This window comes from Bos mutus, chromosome 25 (assembly GCF_027580195.1).
Source record: "Bos mutus isolate GX-2022 chromosome 25, NWIPB_WYAK_1.1, whole genome shotgun sequence".
NCBI lineage: Eukaryota > Metazoa > Chordata > Mammalia > Artiodactyla > Bovidae > Bos > Bos mutus.
The window spans coordinates 19,440,677-19,465,537 of NC_091641.1; the positions used below are offsets into that span (position 1 = coordinate 19,440,677).

The following is a 24,861-nucleotide window of genomic DNA, read 5'->3' on the forward strand; positions in this document are numbered from 1 at the left end:
TTATAAATAACTTTTCCTAGGATATTAGGTAAATATTGTAAAAATCAATCTGTACTTTGAATTCTCCTAACTCAAGAAATTCCAGGTCACCATATCTTTGTTTTACAGAATTAATTTTTAATTTCTTCAAATCCCCTGAATTGCCATTAGAAGTACATAAAAGGCCAGCATCTAGAATTTACGAATATGCTTGTGTTGATCATGCTGCTGTTAACCAATCTGGAATACAGTCATTGGGTTTTTCAAGAAGAAGAAAATGTTTTAACTTCCCTAGACAGGTAGTCCTTTATTATGAAATCATGTTTTCATTTGGAAAACTCTAGACAGATGAATTCCTGAAAACAGGTTATTCACTGAGAGCATTTAATCTTAAAAACTTATGGCCTGGGGATTAAGATAAGCTCTCAGGAGAGATTCCTGATACCAAACAGGTTTGGCAGTCAATTTCTGGCAGCTCAGCACCAGAGAAAGGAGGGATTCTGCTGTCCTTCTGAATCTCTTCTTAATTGTTAACTCTAGAAAGCAGTAGGAAAAAAGAGCCGTAGGATTTTAGCTTTGCAAGGAAAAGAGTTTACATCTTGCTGTTTTTAAAGTAATAGATTTTAGAGTGTTCTAATCTAAACATTTCATTAAATAATTTAGATGTATGACCTGCCATATTCAGTAAGAACTGAAATTGGAATATTTAATGGTAAGGAAAAGGCACCTGATTGGCCAAAGCATTGTTGCTACTTGATGATCATGTCCGCGCACTAATGCCCGATGTTAACCGTTCACTCTAACCCTGCCTGCTCGCACCCCCACTAACCGTGCATGCACTGAGGGAGGCTGGCTTTGTTCATGCTTGCTGCCAAGGACTGTGAGTACTGTGTTCACACTCCCGTGTCACCGGGCTGGCCTTGTCACCTCCTCAACTTCTAGTCTTTTCTGTTCCGGGCAGGCTTGAGGGGTAGTGAAAAACCACACTAGAACCAGACATGCCTGAATTCGAATTTCAGCTTTCTGTGGAACAGCGGCACCGCATCACCGGGTTGCTCTGTAAAATGGTGACATTTGCGAGAGTAACTATCCAAGGCGTTACAGTAGATAAAATAAGGAAAGGACCTTACAGTTCTTAATATACAGGGGGTCTGAGTCAGTGGTAGCTATTTATTATCATTTTTATCGAGAAAAAATAGATAATCAGAGTTAGGTATTAGATTCGTATGTCACCATTTTAAAGACTCACATGCCCAGATCCAGACATGTCAGGTCTGGAGCCCAGTATTTTGATTCCAATGTGCCACTTGGTAGTGGGTTGAAAAGACAGTGCTCTGGACTAGAAGATACATATATTTTTTTATCGGAGTATAATTGCTTTACAGTGTTGTGTTAGTTTCTGCTGTACAAGAGCATGAATCAATTATATGTATACATATATCCCCTCCGTCTTGAGCCTCCCTTCCACCACCCACCCCCTCACCCACCCTACCACCCCTCTAGGTCATCAGAGAGCCCTGTGCTGAGCTCCCTGTGCAGGAATGGAGTAGAAGATATTCTTAATTTAGTGAGCCTGAAAGTTAATTTAGTAAATCATTCGTCCACTGCACAGTGGTAGAACCAGTCACAATAATTGTATCAAACAGTTGACATTTTGCTGGTTCTCATAGCTTTTGCTTTTTAAAATTAAGCATTTTTTTAATAAAATGAAAGTAACGTATTGGGACTTCCCTTGTGGTTCAGTGGTTGAGAATTCACCTTCCAATGTAGGGGGTGCAGGTTCGATCCCTGGCTGGGGAGCTAAGATGCCACAGGCCTGGTGGCCAAAAAACCAAAATATAAAACAGAAGCAATATTGTAACAAATTCAATAAAGACCATAAAAATGGTCCATACTAAAAAAAAAAAAAAAAAAAAAATCCAAAAAAAGTAATATATTAAAAAAATAAATATGAATACTAAAGCAAATTGGGAAATTAGAAACAATAAGAAATCACCCTTCCATAATTGAAGAAGTCCACTATTCATATTTTATTTTTTTCTTCTAGTTTTTTTTTCCTAAAAGGCAAAGGGATGCATGATCATAATTGTTTGGCATATACAGAGTTTGATTTTACGTTTTTATTTTACTTTACATCATGTGCTCTTTCTTATATTATGATACAATTTTTATAACTTTATATGATATGCTATTTCCCATGTTATAATGTAGTTTTTCAGTGACTACATGATATTTCATTAAGCAGATGTTTTATTGCTCACAGTTGGACATGTAAGTGGCTTCTGCTTGTAGTTGCATTTTATTTTTAATAAGTGGATGTCAGGATCATGTCAAGATAAACATCCAGTGAGACCAGAACAGGCGCTCTCCTTTGACTGAAATAATAAAAAGTTGACTCAAAGTCGCTTGCAGATGAGTAAGCCTCTCCCAACCCTAGAAAACTGATGAGGATTATAAGGAAGTCATTTCCTCAGACTCTAGCTTAGAGAAGGGTTTAATGGTTGAGAGTGGGGTGGTTCACCCTGCACTTGTGCCTGAAATGTTTAATTTCAGGTCTGTGTTTGGACCCCTTAACGTGTCAGAGTGGCTATCAGAATAACCTTGGCCTTTCTGAAGGGTAGGCTTACCACCTAAATCACTACTAAATATTGTTGGCGTGACAGACTTCCTAGGACCGTACCCTAACTGTAGAATGCCAGTTCCCACCCTCAGAAGGCCCACCCTTCGATGTGTGTGTGCGTGCTCAGTATCTCAGTCGTGTCCAACTCTTTGAAGCCCCATGGACTGTAGCCCACCAGGCTCCTCTGTTCGTGGAACTGGAGGATCCAGGGTATGTTAGCCAGAGCCCCAGAGCAATGGTGAACCACATGGCATTCTACCAGCAAGCAGAGGCTGTGACTTGGCCCTCTTGCTCAGCCTTCTTATAATACTTTTCATATGAACTTAACTCCAAGAAATATGCTCAAAGACCAGCCCATCTTGGAGTGCGTATAATGAAAAATGATGCCTTGCGTAAGTAAATCCATAGCCAGAAAGTTTTGAAGATGTTTTTTGAAAAAACATTGAAGGGCTCCTATAGGCATCTTCCTAAAAGAACCTTTATCTCCTTTGCAAATAATGAGCCAAAAGTCTTTAAGTCACTAAAGGGACTAGTGACACTTTAAGTCACTAAAATGAGGCCAAGAGTCTAAGCCTCAAGCCATTATCTGCTCAGGTGCTGTCTTCTCTCCCAGGCCCCTCTTCCAGGGGCATCTAGACTCCTCTAGGGAGGTGGAGAGGCCTTCTGCAAATTAAGAACCAGGCTCCAGAGCCCAGCTGGTCTGGCTTAGCTCCTCCTTCCAGTGCTGGCTGTGTCCCCTGGATCAGAGAGCCGAGCCCCGCCCAAGACTCCCCCCTTGCTTGTCTTATGGCGGTGCCAGTGCCGCCTTGGGGTGATTTCACGAGGGTTCAGTGTGATGCTGTGATGTGGTGACGTGTGTGGCGCACTCAGCACCACACCTGGAAAGTAGCAGCTGCTCAGTAGCTTCGGCCACTGGGATAAAAATCTGTCTCTTTCTGAAAGCTGGCTCTGCACACATGCCGTGATTCTTACTGCTTTTTGTGTGTAAACAGATTTGTAGTTTTCTTTCAAGAAATGGTTCATATAAAAGTGAGATGGGAGAAATCCACCAGCCTCAGGCAAACCAGGCAATGTGAAGTAAAGGAATTTCCTCTATGTCCCACCACACATTTTTCTTCTAAGTATGTAAGTAATGTGTGTTCATCATAAATAGCTAGAGAAATTCAGAAAAGTCAAGTCCAGAAATTATTGGTGATGTTAAAAAAAGAAAAAGAAGAAAAATAACAAGTTTGTACTCTGAAAAGGATCTGTTACTGATAGTGTTACGTTTACATGTAAATAGATACTGATCAGTAGAAATCTAACTCATATGCACACTCCCTTTGCATCATGCATGTCAGTTCCATGGTTCTGTGTAAAGTCTATGAGCCAGGGAGCGGCACTGGCTGATTGTCCCATCTGTCTTGCTGGGTTGGGATAATGGTAAAGGGGTTGAATGTGCATTGAGTTTCTTGTTTCAGTGTTGTCTTCAAGACATGGCCACTTCTTTACATGAGGCTGTCGGCAAAGAGGATTAGAAAGATGGCTGGACTAGATGACTTTTTATCTATTCTTCTGTCCAGACAGACACAAACAGCCACAATGTTTATTGAATATCTGCTATTAACTCATCACTGTTCTGGGCACCAAGGACGCACTGTAAGTAGGACAGACGTGGTCCCTGCCCTTGTTGACCTTCATTCTGCTGAGGACAAATCTGAGACATTGTATTCTGTGTACATAGACACCCTTTCCTGTACCTTTAGACAGTGCCGTTCAGCACACTCAGTTGACTTTACAATTACCATAAGACCTGAGCTATCTGAAATGACACGCAGCACCTCAACTCTTTGACACCTTGGCACCTCCATAAATTCGGATATTCACCTGAGTTATGGTGCATAGCAAATCTCAAGGGATGGTCTGCCAACCCAGGAGTGACTGAGAGAAAAGGGACACCCCAGGAAGTAAGTAGATCTCACACCTCAGAGCTGTAGGGATGTGTCAGAGCAGGAGTCTCAAAGAAGTGAGCCTCTCAGGATACAATTGCATTTGCCAGTTCTGCCTATGTGGATCAGGAGTGGCTAAAACAGAAGTACTGTTTAGTACTGTTTTAGTACTGTTGAAAGCAGCTTCTAGCAAGGGCATACTGCACCACAGCCAGTACAGAAAAGCAGCTCTAAGCATAACAGGAAAACCCCACCACACGTCCCCCCTGCCGCCCCACCACCCACTTCCTGCTCCCTACATGACTAGCTCTAACCTGGCAAAAGGAAACTACAACACATCTAAACATCTCCCGCCTCTGTTCCACTGCCCTAAAATCCCTAACAAGGCTCATCATTTGCTAGAATTCACATCTACTAGAGAAACAAGTTTTTCAAGACCAGAAGGCCTGTCTCCCCAACTTGGCCATGGGCTTCAACTAAAGCTGTGTCTGACTTGTTCACTATTGCGTCTTCACAGCTAGAATGTGGTAGGTGCTGAGCAAGTATTTGTTCATGATGAAGGAATCTGAGACCCACCATCTCACTAGGAAGAGGGCTGTGATTGGTTCAGGTGTCCTGTGAGCAATCATGGCTTGAGGACCATGTATTTGCCATCTCACTGAAGGAGTTCCAGCCATCGTAATAAGACACGAAAAAGGAATTGGAGGTATATAAGTCTTAGAAACGGGCTTCCCAGGTGGTGCTAGTGGTAAAGAACCCACCTGCCAGTGCAGGAGATGTAGGAGACACGGGCTCAATCCCTGGGTCAGGAAATCCCTTGAAGGAGGGCATGGCAACCCACTCCAGGATTCTTGCCTGGAGAGTCCCATGGACAGAGGAGCCTGGTGAGCTACAATCCACAGGGTCACACAGAGTCGGACATGACTGAAGCAATTTAGCACGTGCTTGCACAAGTATTAGAAATAGATGTGAAAATTAATATTTGTAGGAGATTTGCTGCTCTGCCTCAGTGATTGCCAGCCAGGGGTGATTGTGCCATCCCACCCTCTTCCCAAGGACATTTGGCAGTGACTAGAGATATCTTTGGTTGTCAGCTGCGGGAAGGAGAGCTGTGTGCATTAGCATCTCATGGGTTAAGGGCAGGGATGCTGCTGCTCAGCATCCTACAGTGCATAAGACAGCCCCACACCCAGGGTGATCTGGCCCCACATGTCACTAATGCCGAGGTTGAGGCCACAGCATTCATTAGTATCAGGAGGAAACTCACCAGCCTCAGAGGAGGGAACCCTTTCCAGTGAAGCTCAGCCCTTCCCGCAGCCCAGATGTTGTCAGCAGATTTCAGTTAATGCTTTAGAGCTATTGGTAGGAATAAGGTCTCTCTTCCTCAGTCACAGCAAGCAGATCCTCCAAGGGTTGTATCTCTGAGGATTGCCATGGGCTCCCAGAAAGGACCACCAGAGCCAGGTGGTCTGTGCCACATGGCTGTCCCTGGGGTCTCCAAGGCTTGACTCAACTTCTTAGGGCTAATGGTGCCTGCAGTAGGGGAGTGTGCGTGCATGGGCTGACCCTCAAACTCTCCAGCTTCTCTCCTTCTCAGAGAACCTCGGTGGCCTCTTGGGCATTTCCACACCATTGATACCATGTCTCCTCATGTTTTTGTCCAGACGCCAATTCTAGGGTTTCAGAACCGCTTCGCAGCATCTTTCCTGAAATGCATTCAGACTCAGCCAGCAAAGACCTGCCCGGCCGCATTCTGTTGGATATGGACAATGATACAGAAAGCACCGCCCTGTGAAGAAAGCCACGCCCCACCCTTGACCCCTTCCGCCCTGGCGAGTGGAGCAGGGGCAGGCAGATGTTAATCTTCATAGACCAAACAGTGAGAAGCTTTCAGTGAAGGGGAAGAAGAAAGGCCTCACCATGCTGGACGTGGCCTTCTCACAGCCCCAGGAGAGAGCAGAGGCTGACACTTAAAGCTGGATGACCTGTGTCTTGAAGAAGTTGGCTTTCTTTACATGGGAAAGAATCACGCCAAAAAAAATTTTTTTTCTTTTTTAAAGAGATACCTACAGTGGAAGGTGTATCATTGCCGAGACATGTGTTGGAAGCTTTTGTCTCTGCTGTTCACACAGGCAGCACCATGGGCAACTTGGAATGAACAAAGAGCCATGCATTAACACTCTATTTAATGAAGTACATCCATTATGCTCACCTACTTCCTGCTGCTTGGACTTTGCTTCTCATCTATCACAAGGGAGTTTCCTCTCCTTCAGACATGCTGCAGAATCATTTTGTATGAAGTATGGTCTGTGTCTCCCCGACCCCTCAGAACCACGAGCATTGGGGGTGACTGCTGGATCCGTCACCTCAGCAAACTGGATCGCCTTGTGCCTTGTTGGATTGCCAGAATGTAGACAGAAATGTACTGTTCTTTTTTTTTTAAAACAATGTAATTGCTACTTGATAAGGACCGAACGTTACTCTAGTTTCATGTTTAATTTGAATTAAATATATTCTGTGGTTTATATGAAAACTATCATTCTTGCAGGCAAAACTGTGGATTGTGTGTGTGCATGTGTCATCTGTCACTTAACTACAGAGAACTGTGGATGGGGGACTTCCCTGGCAGTCCAGTGGTTAGGAGCCTGCGCTTTCACTGGAGGAGGCGTGGATTCCGTCCCTAGTCAGGGAAACTGAGATCTCACACGTCAAAAAAGTTTTTAAATTAAAAAAAAGACTTGTGGATGGGACAGCCGAAAGTCTTAACTGTGAACGTAGAAGTTTGAAAGGGTCAAGAGCAAGGTCACAGAAGTGAGACCCGCCCCCAGGGGACCAGAGACCTGCCAGACTGGTTCCCTCTCATCGAATGTTCCAGGGGCTGGGCTCTTCCTTTCCTCTTCTTACCAGTCCTGATTCTTTTTCTTGTCTGGAGACACTTGTCCAGCGACACTTAGACACTTGGAGGCCAACTCTCAGTATCTCAGCCCCGCAGGCTCAGTGCAGGAGGCAGAGCCATTCATTACCTTCCAGGGAAATCCCTCTTCTAGTGACCGGAAAGCACTTCTTTCCCAGGATTGAAATAACCTGGGAAGAGTGGATGCGGGACTGGAGCAAAGTGAGGCCGATTGGCTGGACACCTATTGTGTTGGTAGTGCCTCCCTGTGGCCCAGATTTGGCATCGTCTCTTGGGACACAGGCTGCCATGCTGGCTGCCCCAAGTGGCTCCACTGATAGAATCCATGACCCGACCCCTGCTCAGAAGCCACTGGACCTCCTTCCCCTGTTGTCGTTGTTTTTCAGTTGCTCAGTCATGTCCAACTCTGCAACCCCATGGACTACAGCACACCAGGCTTCCCTGCCCTTCACTATCTCCAGGAACTTGCTCAAACTCATGTCCATTGGATCAGTGGTGGCCATCCAACCAATCTCATCCTCTGTCACCCCCTTCTCCTGCCTTCAGTCTTTCCCAGCATCAGGGTCTTTCCCAATAAGTCAGCTCTTCGCATCAGGTGGCCAAAGACTGGGGCTTCAGCTTCAGCATCAGTCCTTCCAATGAATATTTAGGACTGATTTCCTTTAGGATTGACTGGTTTGATCTCCTTGCAGTCCAAGAGACTCTCAAGAGTCTTCTCCAGCACCACAGTTATATGAATTGACTGAAACTTAACTTGCAAAAGACAATCACTTTTTTCTCTTAACTCAAAGTTTAACTCCCTGCACTTTTAAATTACATTGAAAATATGTACCTGTAAACCTGTTTACCCTCTATCTTAAATTTGTGTTTACTGAAGGCTCACTCTTTCCTTCCTCATACACCACCTCTGTTCTTTTTCTCTGCTCCCTCCCATCCCTGTTTAGCACTGTAGTAAAAAACCTCTAGAGAAAGCAAAAGTCTCCGTGTATTGATATGTTGCTCCTAAGTATTGACCCCCTCTCCAAGAAGCTCAGCCATCCAGTCAGGCATCTCTGCAGACCTTGGAGATACTTCTTCCAGAATGCCTGAACTCACACTCCAGAGGGAGCTGGGATGCGGTGCTTGCCCAGGAGACGGTGTGGGTGCCTGGGGAGGAGGAAGGGCCATGGCAAACATTCTCCCCAGAATGTATGCTGAGGTTTGTTATTTGAACAAAATGATTCTGAAATACACCAAACCCTACCTCTTTACTTTAGGAACAGTGTTCATGTTTCCCTCTCCAGTTGTTTGTAGCTGTCACCCTACCACAGCGGCTCCCATCTAAAGAAAGATGAAGCTTGCTTGCCCCTGTGTGTGTCAGCAGCCGCTGTCCTTCCTGAATGGCCGAGTCATGGTGTGGGACGTGCTGGCTCAGCTTGTAATCAGAGCTGTCATTGCATCACCACGGGAGCACCTCCAAGGTGCTGCAGAGACAGAATCACCCCTGTGTGGGGGGCAGGGGTCGCCATGTGACTGTCACCTTGCCCAGGGTATACTACACATGACAAGAGTCTTTTCACCATACCCACCATCAGAGAGGTGGAGAGGTCTGTAATACAAACTCACATGGCCTTCCCTGACCATCAAGGGAGGTGCTGGGATCTGCCCTTCAAACTGTTCCCTTCCCTTCTCCATACAAATATTCCTCATGGCAGTGTCAGTCCTGGGTGCCCAGGCCTTCTGTTCCTGCTTCCCTGCCCACAGCGACACCAGAGTCAAGGACCTGGGCCTCTCACTATGCACCCATTGCAGGCAGGGGGTCAGGGTGTACCCTGGTTACCTTGATTGTACTGGGCTCTACCCTGTGAATTCCCTACAGGTCAGAAGCACGTGGAATGACTGAATCCCTGAACCTGTTTAATACCCTGGTTCCCTTGGGGGCTCCGTGGATCCCCTTGGTCCCCTTCTTGGGGCTTCAGCTTCCAGTACTGTCCTGAGCCCAGTGAGTCCTTAAAGTGCTCATATTTGCAGGACTTAAGACAAACCCTCTTTCTAGTTTCTCTACCTGTGGTCTAGTCCCACCATTCTGCCACCTGCACCCTGAGCCTGATGGTCTGTGAGTGCATTTCAGAGCCCTAAGTAGTCTCTGACTCACAGTATAGGGTCTTGCATGAGACCGGGCGGCACACCACTGACAGATATTTCTAGACCAAAGGCATCCATTTTGCTAATAGCCTAGTGATGGAGCTGAAGATAAAGATCTGTGAACATGGTGAGGCCACTGGCTCTGATGCAACCAAAAGGCAAAAAGCGGTTCAAACTGCCTGAGTCGCCAGCTTAGGGAAAAGGCATGAAGTGGTGCAGAGTTGAGGCACCTTCTCTGGCATCACTTTTAGAGGTGTCTCTGCAGTTCACTCTCCCATTAACCCATCTCCATCACTGAGGCCATTCTGCATTTCTTGCCCTGGTACCCTCACCACAAATTCTCCCCCCTCCCCCGCCTCACCTTTATTTTTTATTGTTTTTTTGCCTGAACTTTGTAGGGTTTGTCTCTGTTACTTGCAAGCAAATGACTCCTACTTGATACACTCTTCAAAAGAGAGTGTAGCACTACATGCTATAATACAACCAGAGATGATATCTCATCACCCCAGCCGGCAGAGGCTGCCCTCTTCTGCTCACTCTCTGGCACGTAGCTGTACAAACCCCTGGCAACCCCACAGGCAAGCTCTCCCCACATCACCCCACCCTTCTTATCCACACAGGTATGCATAAATGGTACACACTGTCAGTTATCGCTGAGCAACAAATGACCACTAACTTAAGCAGCTTAGAACAATGCACGTTTATTATCTCATTGTTTCTGTGGGTCACAAGTCCAGACAGAACTTAGCTAGCCCCTCTGCCTGGGTCTCACAAGGCTGCAGTCAAGGGTCACGTGGGTCTGGGGTGTCATCTGGAGGTCCGACTGGGGAAGGACCCACTCCTAAGCTCCCTCGGGATGTTGTCAGAAGTCACGTGCTTGTGCTTGTAGGACCACAGGTCTGAGAGCCTATGCTGATTGCTGACCGTGATCTAAGTGCTGCCTGCAGTTCTGATCATATGGGCTTCCGCAGGGAGGCTGCTACTTCAAGTCAACAAGGAGACCCCTAGAGTGAGTCTGCTGGCAAGACTGTGTCTGCGTGCTGTAATGCAATCCCAGACAGCATCTCATCACCCCTGCCATATTGTGTTGGTTAGAAGCCAATCACAGGCTCTGTCCACACTCAAGGGGAGGGGATTACACAAGAGCAAGACACCAGGAGGTGGGGATCACTGAGGGTCACCTTGGGGTCTACCCATCACCTACGTCAAAATGTCACCACAAATGACCCATCAGGATATACTTGAGCCAAATATATTTTGAAAAGAACAAAAACAAAAATTCATCAGAATTCTGTTTTTACCTTCTATATTTGTATTTGAATGCAGTTTTCATACATATCAATAAATTATATTTGGATGACCCAAAGTGTTTTTCATGTTATTTCATGGTAGAAACAGAATTCTTGCTTTCACCTAAGGATGTTTCGAATTGAAGCTGTGTCTTATAATGATTTCTATGTCTTCTTTAGGTGAATACCATGGGCTTACTCTTCCATACACTGACCTAGACCCTGGGGAACCAAGCTGAGCCACACAAACATAGTCTTGGCCTGCAGGAAGCTTGCAAACAGATACCTGGCAGCAGGGAGAGGCTGGGGGATGGGGAGGGGTGGACCATGGAAACACACGGGAGGAAGGTCCCTGTTGGTAGAGAGAGGAGTGGAGAAGTGGGCTCTCCAGGTGCTAGGAATGGCCTGTGAGGTGAGAGAGAGCACAGAAGTAGAGGGGGAGGTGGGCCACGGGCAAGGAGTGAGTCTGGCGAGGGAAGCAGGAGCTGGAGTGTGAAGGGTGTGAAGGGCCTTAGAGTCAACCGGGGAGCAGCGGGCTGTGGATGGAGGAGCAGAGTGACTGTCGGATTTGTACTTTAGATCCTTGTGGCTGTGGTGCTTGTTGGGAACAGCATTGTGGTGAGTCAAGCAGAAAGGCCCAAGCTAAGGCAGAACTTGGGACATGCAGCCGATCCCCTGATTTTCTTATGGCACAAGATTCCAGGGCACCAACTCAGGTCTGTTTCCCAGAGGTCATAGAGAGGTGCAAACTTCACAGTGAGAAAACCTTTGGGGACCAGCTATTTCTTCAGCCAAAGCCATCAACAGTGAAAGGCAGGAGACAGAAGGCAGGTCCCATTCCTCCTGCTTGGAAGATGAGCCGGGGAAGAGTTCACCCAGCCCAGGAGATGTGTTTCCTGGAGGGCTGGGAGTCTCTGCTTGTCTCACCTTTTGGATTTGGCTGTTGATGTTACTTGATGGACAGAAAGAGTAAATGACTGCCTTTTGAGACAAGGAAGCCTTTACCCTTCTCTCTTTTTCCAGCTTCTAACCTTCATTCCCTTGTAAGAAGGGCTAGGGACTTCCCTGGTGGTCCAATGGTTGCGAATCCACCTTGTAATACAGGGGACTCAGATCCGATCCCTGGAAACTAAGCTCCCACATGCCACGGAGCGTCTAATACCCTGTGCTACAACTACTGAGCCTGCGAACCACAAACTAGAGAGTTCATGCACCTCAAGGAAAGATCCTGCGTGGCGGAATGAAGATCGCACCTGCTGAAACTAAGATCCGATGCCGTAAATAAATAGATAGATAAAAATAATAAAGGAAGGGCTAAATACTATGTTGAAGATGGCCCATTAACAGCTTTGACACCTAGTGGTAAACAAACAAAGCTTTATTATTTTTTTCTCCTTCATTAAAAAAATCGGAACATTGATAACAAATGAGAGCTCGGACCCTTGGGTTCACCCCCACGTTAAGCAAAGTAGCCCCAGAGAAATATGGCACAGCTGATGCAAATGATGAGGTTGAGGTCCAGAAGGGTTTTCACCAAGGGGTTTTCTTCCAGGGAAACTATGATCGGGTCCGCTCTGCTGGGTGCTTGCTCCTTGCCCTTGTTCTCCACCCCACAGAGCCACAAGATGGCTTTCACCACTTTGGACCGCTTTGTGGTCATGTCGCCTAAAAAGAACACAACAGATAAAGGTTGTAAGGGTGAGCTGTGTCTCCCAGACAAAAGGGAAGAGAGTCTCACCCAGTATGTTTCAGACACTGTGATAAAAACCTTATGTTCCTCTTCTGGAAGGTATTTGTTAATACCTCAATCCTGGAAGACTTGAATTCTGAAAGGTTGGTGTTTTCAGACTTTTCATGAAGTTTAGGTGCAGAATTTCAGATGAATTTCAGCCTCTTAGATAGAGGCTCAGACTAACTTGAGTGAAGCACAGAGCGGGTCAGCAGAGGCAGAGATGGGTTTAGGACCTGCTTGATCTGACTCCCTCTCTGTGTGTGGCACCACCTGCCAGAGGCTGAAGGGAGACAGGCACTCTTACAGGGAACTCTGTCTCTACTCAGAGCTGGGGCTGTGAAATCAACTGTGGATGGAGCCAGGCAGGTGGCCTATGGGAGTCAGAAGAGCTGATTTGCTTCTTACACACATCACCTCTACCAAGGAAGATTCTCTCATGTTTTCCTGAAGCACATGGCCTTCTGCATCTATCCTTGCGTTTCCCACTATAGGATGCCATGGGTTCATAGCCACAATTTTTTTTTAAGCCATTTGCTATTGTTTAGTCATCAAGTCATGTCCCACTCTTTACGACCCCATAGACTGTAGCCCTCCAGGTTCCTCTGTCCGTGGGATTTCCCAGGCAAGAATACTGGAGTGGGTAGCCATTTCCTCCAGGGGATCTTCCTGACCCAGGGATCGAACCTGAGTCTCCTGCATTGGCAGGCAGATTCTTTACCACTGAGCCATCAGGGAAGCTCCTTTAAAAGCCATGTGTGGTAATTAGTGACAACCACAGCCTTGGGGTCATGTAGGCAGAAGGGACTGCTGGGGACTTTGACTAACTGTGTATCCCAGGTCTAAGGACCAGCTGCTTCCCACCTCCAGGCAACTTTTGCCAGGCAGGCATATGGGCTCCATGCTGCCAGACCTTCCAGTTGTTCAAAAGAAGGTGGAAATCTGAAATGTTATGCAATCTCCCTACTTTTAAATAATTCACATTAAAAGAGTAGGTGGCCTAAACCAAAATATGTCCGCAAGCTGAGAGTTTAAAACCAGTAGTTTAGAGAATGCCAGCTGTAACCCCAGCCTAGCACGTGGGGTTGCACGAGGATCAAATGAACTGTGTTTTAGCAGGCACTCAACAAACGTTGGCTCTCATTGCCCACCTGAAGCATCTATCGAAAGTTCCTAACCCTTTCAGTGGCCAGAGAGTGAGGGAAGACCAGACCCTGGGAATGAGGAGATGCTAAAATGCCACGTGTGCCGCTTTACTTGCTAGTGATATGATAGAAAAATGTCCTCTTAAACACATAATGCTTCTTGAGGTTCCTACTGCAACCTAGGAAAAAGGCAACTCACAGCTGTGGGTTTTGGACAGGTTTTCTTGAACCATCTCGAACTGGGTGTTGGTGCCGCTGGCCTCTGGTGTCCCGTTTTGAGAGAGGGTAAGAGGCGGTGGGGTTGCTGACGGCACCTGTTCCTTCTGGACCACGGGGTCATGGCGAGTAAACCAGGTCAAGCGACTGACCTATGGAGTAGAGAGGAACTGTGAGATGGGGGTGGGGTGGTGACGTTCATCCCTTTCTCCTACCTCCTTCCAACGCCAGGCTCAGCCTTCATGTCCAAGTCTCTTCCAGTCTCTCCCTCCCACTCCACCTTCCAACAAGCTTCAGCTCCCTGCACTCTTCAGAATCAATGGATGTTTCTCCCACTCATTCCCCATCTTTCTTTGAAAGCCCCAAATCTCTTGTGGGGATCTCACCCTCCCTCATTCTAATAAGAGCTTAACCCCAGCCCAGGGGTGTGTGGGACCCAGCGACCAGCATTCAGCTCATCCATTTCTCTGGCCACAGCAACTGGGTTGGTTCATGGGTGACCATGTGTCTTGGGCTGACTCCATCAATGGGCGTGAGCAGCTTCACTGGAAATGCTGGGACTAAAATGCTTATGCTTTTGCTTAATGAGACTAAGAGAGGATATATGCTAGAAGCTGCTGACCCCATTAGGGGCTGGAGAATAGGAATAGAGGCGAGAAGGGGCTTCCCTGGTGGTCCAGTGGTTAAAAGTCCACCTTCCAATGCAGGAGACACAGGTCAGGTAACTAAGATCCTGCATGCAACGGAGCAACTAAGCCCTCACACCACAACTACTGAACCTGTGCACCCTGGAGCCCACAAGCCACAACTAGAGAAGACCATGTGCCATAACACAGACCCAGTGCAGCCAAAATAAATAATAAAATTTAAAAAAAAAAAAAAAAGAAGAGGTGACCAATGGATTCAGATGGTCTTTTCTGAAATCAAGTTCCTCCAAAGACCGAACCCTGGACTTTTCAGCTTTTTGAAAATCAGTCCTGGTTTTCTGTTGCTAGCAGTGAAGGGTCTCAATGGCTATAGGTCATAGGCTATAGGTCAAACCCCAAAGTACCATTTCCTTGGAGGGCGGCTCTGTGAACCAGCTCACGGCACACACAGTGATCAGGGTGACCGAGGACAGGATCATAGAGAAGTAGAGGTAGTGGACATCCTTTACCACGGCTGGGCGCTCATCCAGCTGGTCACAGCGAGGCTGCACGTAAATGAAGTCCAGGATCAGCCTAACCAAGCCTAGGAGGAGGCCTAAGACGAGACCGAAGAAGGCACCCTGCAAAGCAGAGCAAAGCAAAGCTATCTTAGACACGTGCCTCCGGAAAGCTCAGCAAGCCCTTTCCAGAGCTGGTCTTTATAATGACAGTCACTGCAGGGGTCGGTGATTCAAAAAGGGTGGGAGCTACTTATCTGCTTATCTTTTACATACAATTGATCCGCTACATGTAATTCCCTGTTAATTCAGCTTCCCTTTTGAAAGACAAAATGAATCAAAGTAGAAGCTTCATTGCTTGTTTTCAAAAAGCCAGGTCACATCCTCCCTGGATCTTTCTCCCCAGATCTCATTACCCGCCCCTCCCACACACACAATGACACCTGACATCCGCGTGTCCCCTCTCCAAGTCCCTCCTCTCCCATCCAATGGACTGAAGGGCTGATCCAGAGCTACCTTTTCATTGGCCCGCTTCCAGAAACATCCCATGATGAAGACCACAGCCACAGGTGGCTGTAGGTAGGAGCTGATGGACTGGATGTAGATGAAGAGCTGGCCGCCCTGGCTGGCCTGGACCACAGGGATCCAGAGGATGGAGACCAACACCAGAAGCAACACAAACACCCTGGTTGGATGAGAGACCCACACCCCCCACATTAGTTTTGTCCTCCCTGGATACTTCTCTTTTTAGCTTTCTGGAGGTAGAATTTATATACCATAAGATTCACCCATTATGAGTATGTAATCAAGTAATTTTGGTAAATTTATAGTCATGTAACCAACATCACAAATCAAGTTTTTGAATATACATCACTCCAAAAACATCCCCTCATGCCCATTTACAGTCTATTCTTGTTTCCAACCTAAAGAAGCACTTCTATCTCTGTGAAAGAAAATGGAATTGTTAGTTCCTCAGTCATGTCTGACTGTGATCCTATGGACTATACCCACCAGGCTCCTCTGTCCCTGGGATTTCCCAGGCAAGAATGCTGAAATGGGTTGCCATGCCCTCCTTCAGGGGATCTTCCTGACCCAGGAATCAAACCCAGGTCTCCTGCACTGCAGGCAGATTCTTTTCCACAAGTCACCAGGGAACCCCCTAGGGGCTTCTGTGTCTATAGGTTTGCTTTTCTGGACACGTCACATAAATGGCACACAATATATACAATGCATGGTCTTTTGCAGCTGGCTTCTTTCATTTAGCATGTTTTGAAGTTCATCAGATATGTATCAGTATTTCATTCCTTTTTATTGTTGAAAACATTCCGTTGAGTGGATATGCCAGTGTAACTATTGTTGAAAACATTCCGTTGAGTGGATACGCCGTTGTGTAACATTATTTATCCTTCACCTATAAGTGGACATTTAGATTCCTTCTACTTTCTGGCTCTTGTAAAAACTGCTGCTATGAACACTTGTATACATGTCTTTGTGCAGACATATGGTTTTATTTCTAGGAATGCAGTTGCTAGGTCATATGGTAAGTTTATATTTAACTTTTTAAGAAAATGCCAAACTGTTTTGAACAGTTGAACCATTATATATTAACACCTGCAATTCACAAGAATTCCAACTTCTCTGCCTCCCTATCTGCTGTTCAATTATAGCCATACTAGTGGGTGTACAGTGGTCTCTTGAAGTCATTTTCAATCTTTGTGAAAATTAGATTACAAAAAATTAGATTAGAAAATAGATTACAATCTCATTTTGAAGATTGTTCTAGATTACAGGGCCTTTGTCAAATATTTGGCTTGCAAATAGTTTCTCCCAATCTGTGGCTCATCTTCTCATTTGCTTTCTTTCCTTTTTTTTCTTTCCTATTTTCTTGGCCACCCTGCATGGCATGTGGGATCTTAGTTCCCTGATCAGAGATCGAACCTGAGCCCCTTGCATTGGAAGCTTGGAGTCTTAACCACTGGACCACCCAAGTCCCCTTCTTAGTTTCTTTTGAATTGAAAAAGTTTTGGGTTTTGATGAGGTCTAATTTAGCTCTCTTTCTTTTTTTTAACAGAATATGTTTTTGATGTCATAGTTAGTGGCTCAGTCCTGTTCCACTCTTTGTGACCCCATGGACTGTAGCCCAACAGGGCCCTCTGTCCATGGAATTCTCTAGGCAAGAATACTAGAGCAGGTTGCCATTTCCTTCTCCAGGGGATCTTTCCAACCCAGGGATCGAACCCTGGTCTCCTGCATTGCTGGTGGATTCTTCACTATCTGAGCTACCAGAGAAGCCTTTTGTTGTCATACCTTTCCCTCAACCATGGCTGAGACAGCCCTAGGAATGCACCTTCTTGAGAAGCAGAGCCCCGAGATGCTTGTTAGCATACCTTTTGCATAAAATGTGCATGCCACTCACTTCACTCATTTTCATTCCCTGCATTATGCTTCAGGAGTTGGCAGAAGACTTGGTAGAGAAACCTTCCCCCAAACCTCCAGAACACCCTCCTTGCTTTTACCTGGCTATCTCCTATTGACCCCTCAAATCCCAACCCAAGTTAGAGACTTTCCTCTGAAGCCCTAGTTCTGGCTCATCTGTCATAATACTCAATGTGGTTAAAACCACCTGTTTACTTATGCTTTTCTTATTCTAGCTCCAAGAAAGCAAAATGAGTCTTTTCTTTTCACTGTTATGTGCCCAGCACCTGGCAGATAGGAAGTGCTCTTGAATGAATGAATGCCTTACTCATCCACAGGGTCCTGGTGTCCTTCAGCTTGGCCATCAGAGTGGGGCTGAGCCAACCAGGAGAAGTCACTGTTTGGACTTTCCCTTTGAATGGCTCAGCTTTTTCCTCCCTGGGTTATCCTGACTTTTCAGACTCTTGCCCGGCCCCACCCAATAAGACTGTGAAAAGTGAAAGAAAGTGAAGTTGCTCAGTCGTGTCCAACTCTTTGCGACCCCATGGACTGTAGCCTACCAGGCTCCTCCATCCATGGGATCTTCTAGGCAAGAGTAACTGGAGTGTGTTGCCATTGCCTTCTCCAGGGGATCTTCCTGAGCCAGGAATCGAACCCAGGTCTCCCACATTGCAGGCAGACGCTTTACCGTCTGAGCCACCAGAGTAAAATCATACCTGCCCACAATCATGAGCTCCTTCTCAGATGCCCGAGGCCGGAGATGGTTCCAGAGGTCCATGGTGAAGATGGTGCTGGCACTGTTAAAGATGGAGGTGAGGGAAGACGTGAGCGCCGCCACCATCACAGCCATCATGAGCCCACGGAGCCCTGGGGGCAGAAGGGAGCTCTATGGGCCTTGGGCTTTTTTCTGCCTTCACTGTTGACCCCATTGCCCAGGTCTGCGGCCAACCAGTCCTGAGAGGTTCAATGCTGACAAGGCAGAACTCAGGGCTGGGAGCTGAGAGGAGGGACCCAGAGGTGGGTGGGGTACAGCCCCCTGCGTAGCCAGGGCCTGAGCTTCAGCTGGGGGCCCTCGCATCTTGTCCCCCACCTTGGATGGGAGCCCAGCCAGGGTCCTCCTTTCTCGGGGGGACTCAGCTGAAGGGTGATGGATCATTACCTGTAGGCAGGAGTTCCAGCACAAGTTTGGGATACGCGATGTCAGAGCAGCCGGCGGGGTTGCTACAGACCTTCCGGCAGATTTCTGGGTCTGCACAAGCCACTTCATCTGTGGAGGAAACAAGCCCAGAGATGGCTAGATGGACCCTCAGAGCCCTAGGCCCGGCCAAAACACAGCCCAGCGCCAGTCAGCACCAGGAGACAGGGCTACTGCATATAAGTGTAGAGCTCAATGAAATAAAAAGGACCCTGGACTTGATTAAGTGGTAAAGAATCTGCCTGTTTCCCAGTGGTAAAGAATCTGCCTGCCAAAAGAGACAAAGGATCAATCCCTAGCTCAGGAAGATCCCCTGGAGGAGGAAATGGCAACCCACTCCAGTATTTTTGACTGGGAAACCCCATGAACAGAGGAGCCTGGCGGGCTACAGTCCATCGGGTCACAATAAGTCGGACATGATTTAGCCACTAAACAACAAACTTGATAAACCATGGCCTTCTCACTTAACCATCCTGGACCTCAGTTGCTGTATCTGTGAAATTGGGACAGTAATGGAACTTTGCTTCCTAAGATTACAGTGAGGACTGAGAAGGTGCACGTTAACACATGTAGCCCAGAGTCTGAGGCATGGGAAGTGCTGAGTTCATTTCAACTACTTTTATTGAAACCTCAATAAAGCTGACACCTCACAGCCAGTCTCGGCACCCTGTTCTACATCAGGTTCCTTAACTCTCTAAAAAGGACACAAGCAATTCACCTCTTTACCTAAGTTTATTGGAAGTGCAAAGGAGAATGCCATCATTTGACACAAGGCAAATATTTTTAAAATTCCTCTTTTCCCCATCTCCTTCCCAATAGCACATATAGTTCAACAGCTGTTCCTCATTTTAGACTCATAAAAACTCTACCCACTTGGAAGTTTTCTCACCTCCTCTTTCTCCATTTCTGTATCAATTCTTTTCTCTCCCAAGCAGCATCCTGATTTTCTAATGTAAATCCATCCAGAATTCCTGGCACCTCTAGTTCTTCATCTCTACCTGTTATCGTGATGAACACATCCAAAGCATACAAGCATAGACCTCTTGCTTACAAGATAGAAAGAGATAAAAAAAAAATTATACTAATGTGTGGTACTGATAGGGACAGAGTAAAGGGACAAAGTAGACGATTAAATAGTTAATCCCACTAGGGGACTGTATGCAAAAATATATATATAGGGGAGCCTTGTAAGTTAATGATTACTCAAGGGAGCAGGTTTGCTCAACCACAAAACCAAGAAGGCTGGCTTAGCAACAAAATCATGCAACAGAAGCACGGGACCTGCCCCCAAACAATAAAACGATGGTGACACGGGACCCACAGCCTGCCCAGTGAGCTCAGTAAGTTACTGATTCCTAAGACATGCTCTCTGCACACATGAAAAACAATAATCTGTGAACCTAGCTTGACCCTGTAGGGACGAGAAATGTCCCCTGCACAACCTGGAGAAGGAGCTGATGTTGGAAGCAAGAAAGTCTACTGAAGAAAGACAAAGAAGTTCCTCTCCCACCCCCTACTTTTCCTTTGATTATGAAACTGTAGCCCAGTAAATTCTCGGGGCATGGCACCCCCTCGCCCACCTGCTTGTAAGACTTACAACTGTTCTATTCTAAGAAATCACTTCTCATCCATCACTTTGCTTCTCACAGAATTCTTTCTGTGCTGAGACATAAAGGACTGTAGTACCGGGAGCTCTTTGGAGCCCCCCTGAAAGGCCACTATACAATTTCAGTGCAGACTATCTGCTCAATACACTTTTGTTGGGAAGAGGCTAGCTATCTCATTATTAGTGTTACCTTCAGAGAGGGGAAGGGACCTGATTATAGTCACCCAGCAAGGTCATGATGGAGACAAGTCTCGCAACTCCCGATCCAAAGTTTCAGGGAAGGCCCAGAGTGTAGGTAGTCTCAGTGGTCTGGCACGTGTTTGAATGAGAGCTTTCTTGTTACTTTCTGTCTTCCTCAGCTCCTCGTATCTGAGCTGAGCTATGCTCCTCACCACCGTCTCCATGCCAAAACATCACCACTCACGCCTGCTGGAGCACTTGTAAATCCTCATATCTCTTTTGCCAGCTGGATCTATTAATAGGGGTAACTCCCATAAACAGCTCCAAGACCCTCCCTCTGTCTTTCTTCCTCATTCTGATGGGTGACCCTCTGTCTTTCTTCCTCATTCTGATGGGTGACACTGCCTTCCAGCCCACATCCGATGGCAAGTGACAACTACCCCCAAGACTCAGTTTAGGGGTGGGCTTGGAGCCCATCACTGCCCACGCTCATCTCCTCCCAGGTTCTGATGCAATACCAATTTCATGATGAACGTGTAGTTGAAGCCTCGAATTCACAAGTGGCCTCAAACGCAGATGCTTGACAGGGTTACAGCAGGCAGGTAGCTAGGTATGAGCAGGGAAATGGGAGCAGGGGCCAGGTGGCAGGAAATCTTGTAAACATCTTGTAAATGTCTTGTAAACAGTGAGGCAGATGAAGGAAAGCAGGAAACTCCATGTTGACCAGAAAACTACATATTTTAGGTGATAGGGTTCAGGTAACAAAGAAAGCTGGGGAAAGGCAGGAATCTCCTGCCTCCAAAGGCAACCTTTTGCTTAGTATGTTCTTATTACAATAAAATTGGCCTTACAGATAAGCACCCACCATGCACTGATGCCATGACACTTCTGATTTAAGCTGAATAGGGACAAAAACCCCTCCTCCCCTTGGGAAAATGGAACTGGGGTTAAAATCAGGGAATACAAACTCCAAACTCCTCCTTCCTCAGGGAATAGTCTACCCCTTCATTTGTATGAAGCCCCTCAACACCAATGATAAAGAATCCCAGGGTGGCGGCTCCTCACCTGTCTGCCCACTGTCCCCTTTGCTTAAATAAACTCTCACTTTATCTTCCCAAACTCTCTGAGTTGTCTCTGAAATCTTTCGGGACAAAGAACCTTAAATTCACTGGCAGCAATGTTATCGCCAGATGAGGTTAAATGCCTGGTCTTTATAATTTTATCTGGGTTAAAACTATCAGTTTAATAAATGTGAACATTTAAAGTACATCACGACTTTAAAACCTAGTACTGTTGATTCTTTTCTTCAATTAAAATTTTTTATTGAAGTATGGTTGTATAATACAGACACTTATAATGTTTCAGGTGTACAGCAAAGTGATTCAGTTATATTTATATATATATATATATATACATATATTATTTTGAGATTCTTTCATTTATTGATTATTAGAAAATATTGACTATAGTTCCCTGTAGATCCTTGGTGTTTACCTATAGTAGTGTGTATCTATTAATCCCAAATCCCTAATTTATCCCTCCCTGCCCTCTAATATTTTTTATTGTTCTTTTTGCCACACTGCACAGCTTGCAAGGTTTTAGTTCCCCGACCAGGGATAGAACCTGGGTCCCCTGCAGTGGAAGCACAGAGTCCTAATCACTGGATTGCCAGGGAGATCCCAATTCTTCATTTTCTTTTTTAAGGTAGTATACGACCTAAGAAATGGAAATCACCCCAGACCGCTTCATCCATTAGGAAGCCCAAGAATTAACTGGTCTTTGTAAAATTTCTCCACTCACAGCTATGTCTTCTCAAAGCCGGGACCCTTCCCTCCACTTACATCCACGAGTGATAAAGGGTGCTGTGGCCACAATTAATAATACTAATAACAGGGGATTTCCCTGGTGGTCCAGTGGCTAAGACTCCACGCTCACAAAATAGGGGGTCCAGGTTCAATCTCTGGTTGCTGAACTAGATCCCACAGGCCACAGCTAAGAGCTGGCATGTTGCAACAAAGATCAAAGATGCCATAATTAAGACCCAGCGCAGCCAAATAAATAAATAAATATATTTTAAAATAATAATAATAACAATTGCTATGGAACAAAAGTAGATGCCTCCAGAACTCTGATTCAGTTTAGACAAAATTCAGATTGCAGACCAAAAATGATATTTGACAGGAAGTATTAAGAAGGAACAATCTTTTTGAGAAAAATGCTTTTGAGAGGTCAAAGTTCTTGGCTTGTTTATGGTTTGTCTGAGGAAGCTTTGGAGAAAGTTAGAAAATAGTCACATTCCTGTGGCCAGAAGGTGGTAGGGAACCTCCCAGGTGGGGCAAAGATCTTGTTTACATTCACATGTTATGAGTTCAAACTCTTAGTGTCCAAAAACTCCTGTCTTCAAGGGACACCAAGAAGGAGCAAGACTCCCTCTGAAATAATTCATTTAACAACCAAGTTTTTGTTTAACCCTCTAGGAATGCAAGCTTCAACCATGAAACATGTGACACAAAGTTTATAATGCATGTTTAGGGCAGAAAATTATGTTTGTTCATTCGGGCTGAAAAATATGCTCGTCACAAGGAAACTATTTGGCTCAGCTTAAGTTATAAATGAAATCGACAGCCTTGCGATCGTTAACCCACCATTCACTAATATCTGCTCACGTGTCTTGGGTGAATTAATCAACCGTTTCATACGTTGAGTGGATTCCCTTGTCAGATCCTATGATGATGCTTGAAATAAAGGATGGCTCTAGCAGAGTCCAGTCCAAACACAGCACCAAAACTCCTTCTTCCAAAATGCCAGCATTCATAGAAGTTGTACTGTGACGCAGATGCTGCAAATTAACACTCTACACATACCTTCTCATGTAATTTTCATAACTCTGTGAAAACATTGCTATTATACCAATTTTTAAAATATTTATTTATTTGGCTGTCCCGGGTCTTAATTGTGGCACGTAGCATCTTCATTGTGCCATGGGGTTGTGGTGCATGGACTCTAATTGTGGTAGGGGGGCTCAGTTGCTCCATGGCATGTGGGATCTTAGTTCCCCGACCAGGGATCGAACCTGCATTGCAAGGCAGATTCTTAACCACTGCATCACCAGGGAAGTCCCTAGTACACCTATTTTAAAGACAAGCAAATTGAGACCCACAGAGGCTAAATAACATCCCCAAATCATAAAGCTAGGATCATGGCTAGGACTCAAAACCTTAGTTTATTCCAAAGCTTAGGTGGAGATGATTGGTTTGTAAACAGGTACATTTCTAGACTCTTGGGTTTCATTGTTTTGAGGGTCATTTTGCTTCTTTCTTGGTTTCTACCAGTGTTCCTTAATGAGTGGGTATTGTTTTTCAGATGGACTAAGTGGAAGAGGATGTTGTCCAGGCTCATGAGAGCCCAGGATCAGAGCATCCTTTGAGGCAGTACTGGACCCATCTGAAGATTCAGCAGGGAGCTGCTGGGGCTGAGACGGAGAGAAGAGTGGAAATGGGTAGGAACGGTGGCTTGGCCCAGCCCCTGGCCCTTTAGACCAGGGATTCTCCACCTTCTGTTGGGCCCCATCCCCAAAGACCTGGATTCGATAGGTCTTGGATGAGGTCTGAAAAGTTTGCCTTTCTAGCAAGTTCCAAGGCCACTCTGATGCTGCTGGACTGGGGATCACACTTTGAGAAGCTCTGATCAAGACCTTCAAATCCACCATGCCCACCTCACCATCTCCACCCTGCCTCACTCTCTCAAATTCATTTCTCACTTATTGCTGGTACCATAGGCTAGAGTGTTTTGATATCTATTTTCTTTTACTTTTTCATGAGGACCAGACTCATCTGAGATGTTACAACTCCCTAGGGTCATGGAATGTGGCATTATGTTTCATTTAATAATCATCACTGATTGGCTGACTGCTATGAGTGAGGATCAGGGTCTTGTTATGGATCTTCCAGATATAGATCCAAAGCTTAAGATGTGATTTCCTGAGAGAAACAGTAGCCTGATTAAGAGACAGGTTTTGGAAGTAGATGCACCTGTCTACAGGTACAGGTATAGAGATCACCAGTTCCTGACATCACAATGACTCCCAATAACATTTTCCACTCCTAGGCCTGTTTAATCTCCATGCTGAAAACCTCATCCCTCTACCAAGTTTTTTTATAGATAAGGCAAATACTTTAGAGGTTTGATACCCCAGTTTTGTTAAGAAAAGTACCCCACCAAGGGTTCTATGCTTTCCTTGTGGCATATTAAAAAGCAGAGATATTACTTTGCCAACAGAGGTCCAACCAGTCAGAGCTATGGTTTTCCCAGTAGTCACATATGGATGTGAGAGTTGGACTATAAAGAAAGCTGAGGGCCAAAGAATTGATGCTTTTG

The 24,861-nt window shown here is 45.8% G+C and overlaps 2 protein-coding genes across 8 annotated transcripts in view; one reads left to right on the plus strand and one right to left on the minus strand.

The window, feature by feature from the left end:
- ARHGAP17 (Rho GTPase activating protein 17) overlaps positions 1-7,052 on the plus strand; it is a 100,705-nt gene extending 93,653 nt beyond the window's left edge. For 3 of the 7 annotated variants that reach the window (XM_070362663.1, XM_070362667.1, XM_070362666.1), the window contains one exon: positions 6,192-7,052. In XM_070362663.1, the coding sequence (XP_070218764.1) occupies positions 6,192-6,322 (131 nt within the window). In that variant the 3' untranslated portion in view covers positions 6,323-7,052. Of the gene's footprint in view, positions 1-642; positions 692-6,191 lie in introns of all 7 variants that reach the window. The other 4 variants (XR_011462638.1, XM_070362665.1, XR_011462639.1 and 1 more) reach the window with 3 other exon arrangements.
- Positions 7,053-12,253: 5,201 nt separating this feature from the next.
- Positions 12,254-24,861, minus strand: part of SLC5A11 (solute carrier family 5 member 11) — a 57,207-nt gene continuing 44,599 nt past the window's right edge. The window contains exons 11-16 of the mRNA XM_070362643.1: positions 18,663-18,770; positions 18,220-18,370; positions 15,605-15,773; positions 14,996-15,211; positions 13,928-14,096; positions 12,254-12,519 (exon numbers count right to left, since the gene is read on the minus strand). Coding sequence (XP_070218744.1) covers positions 12,314-12,519; positions 13,928-14,096; positions 14,996-15,211; positions 15,605-15,773; positions 18,220-18,370; positions 18,663-18,770 — 1,019 coding nt within the window. The 3' untranslated portion in view covers positions 12,254-12,313. The remainder of the gene's footprint in view (positions 12,520-13,927; positions 14,097-14,995; positions 15,212-15,604; positions 15,774-18,219; positions 18,371-18,662; positions 18,771-24,861) is intronic.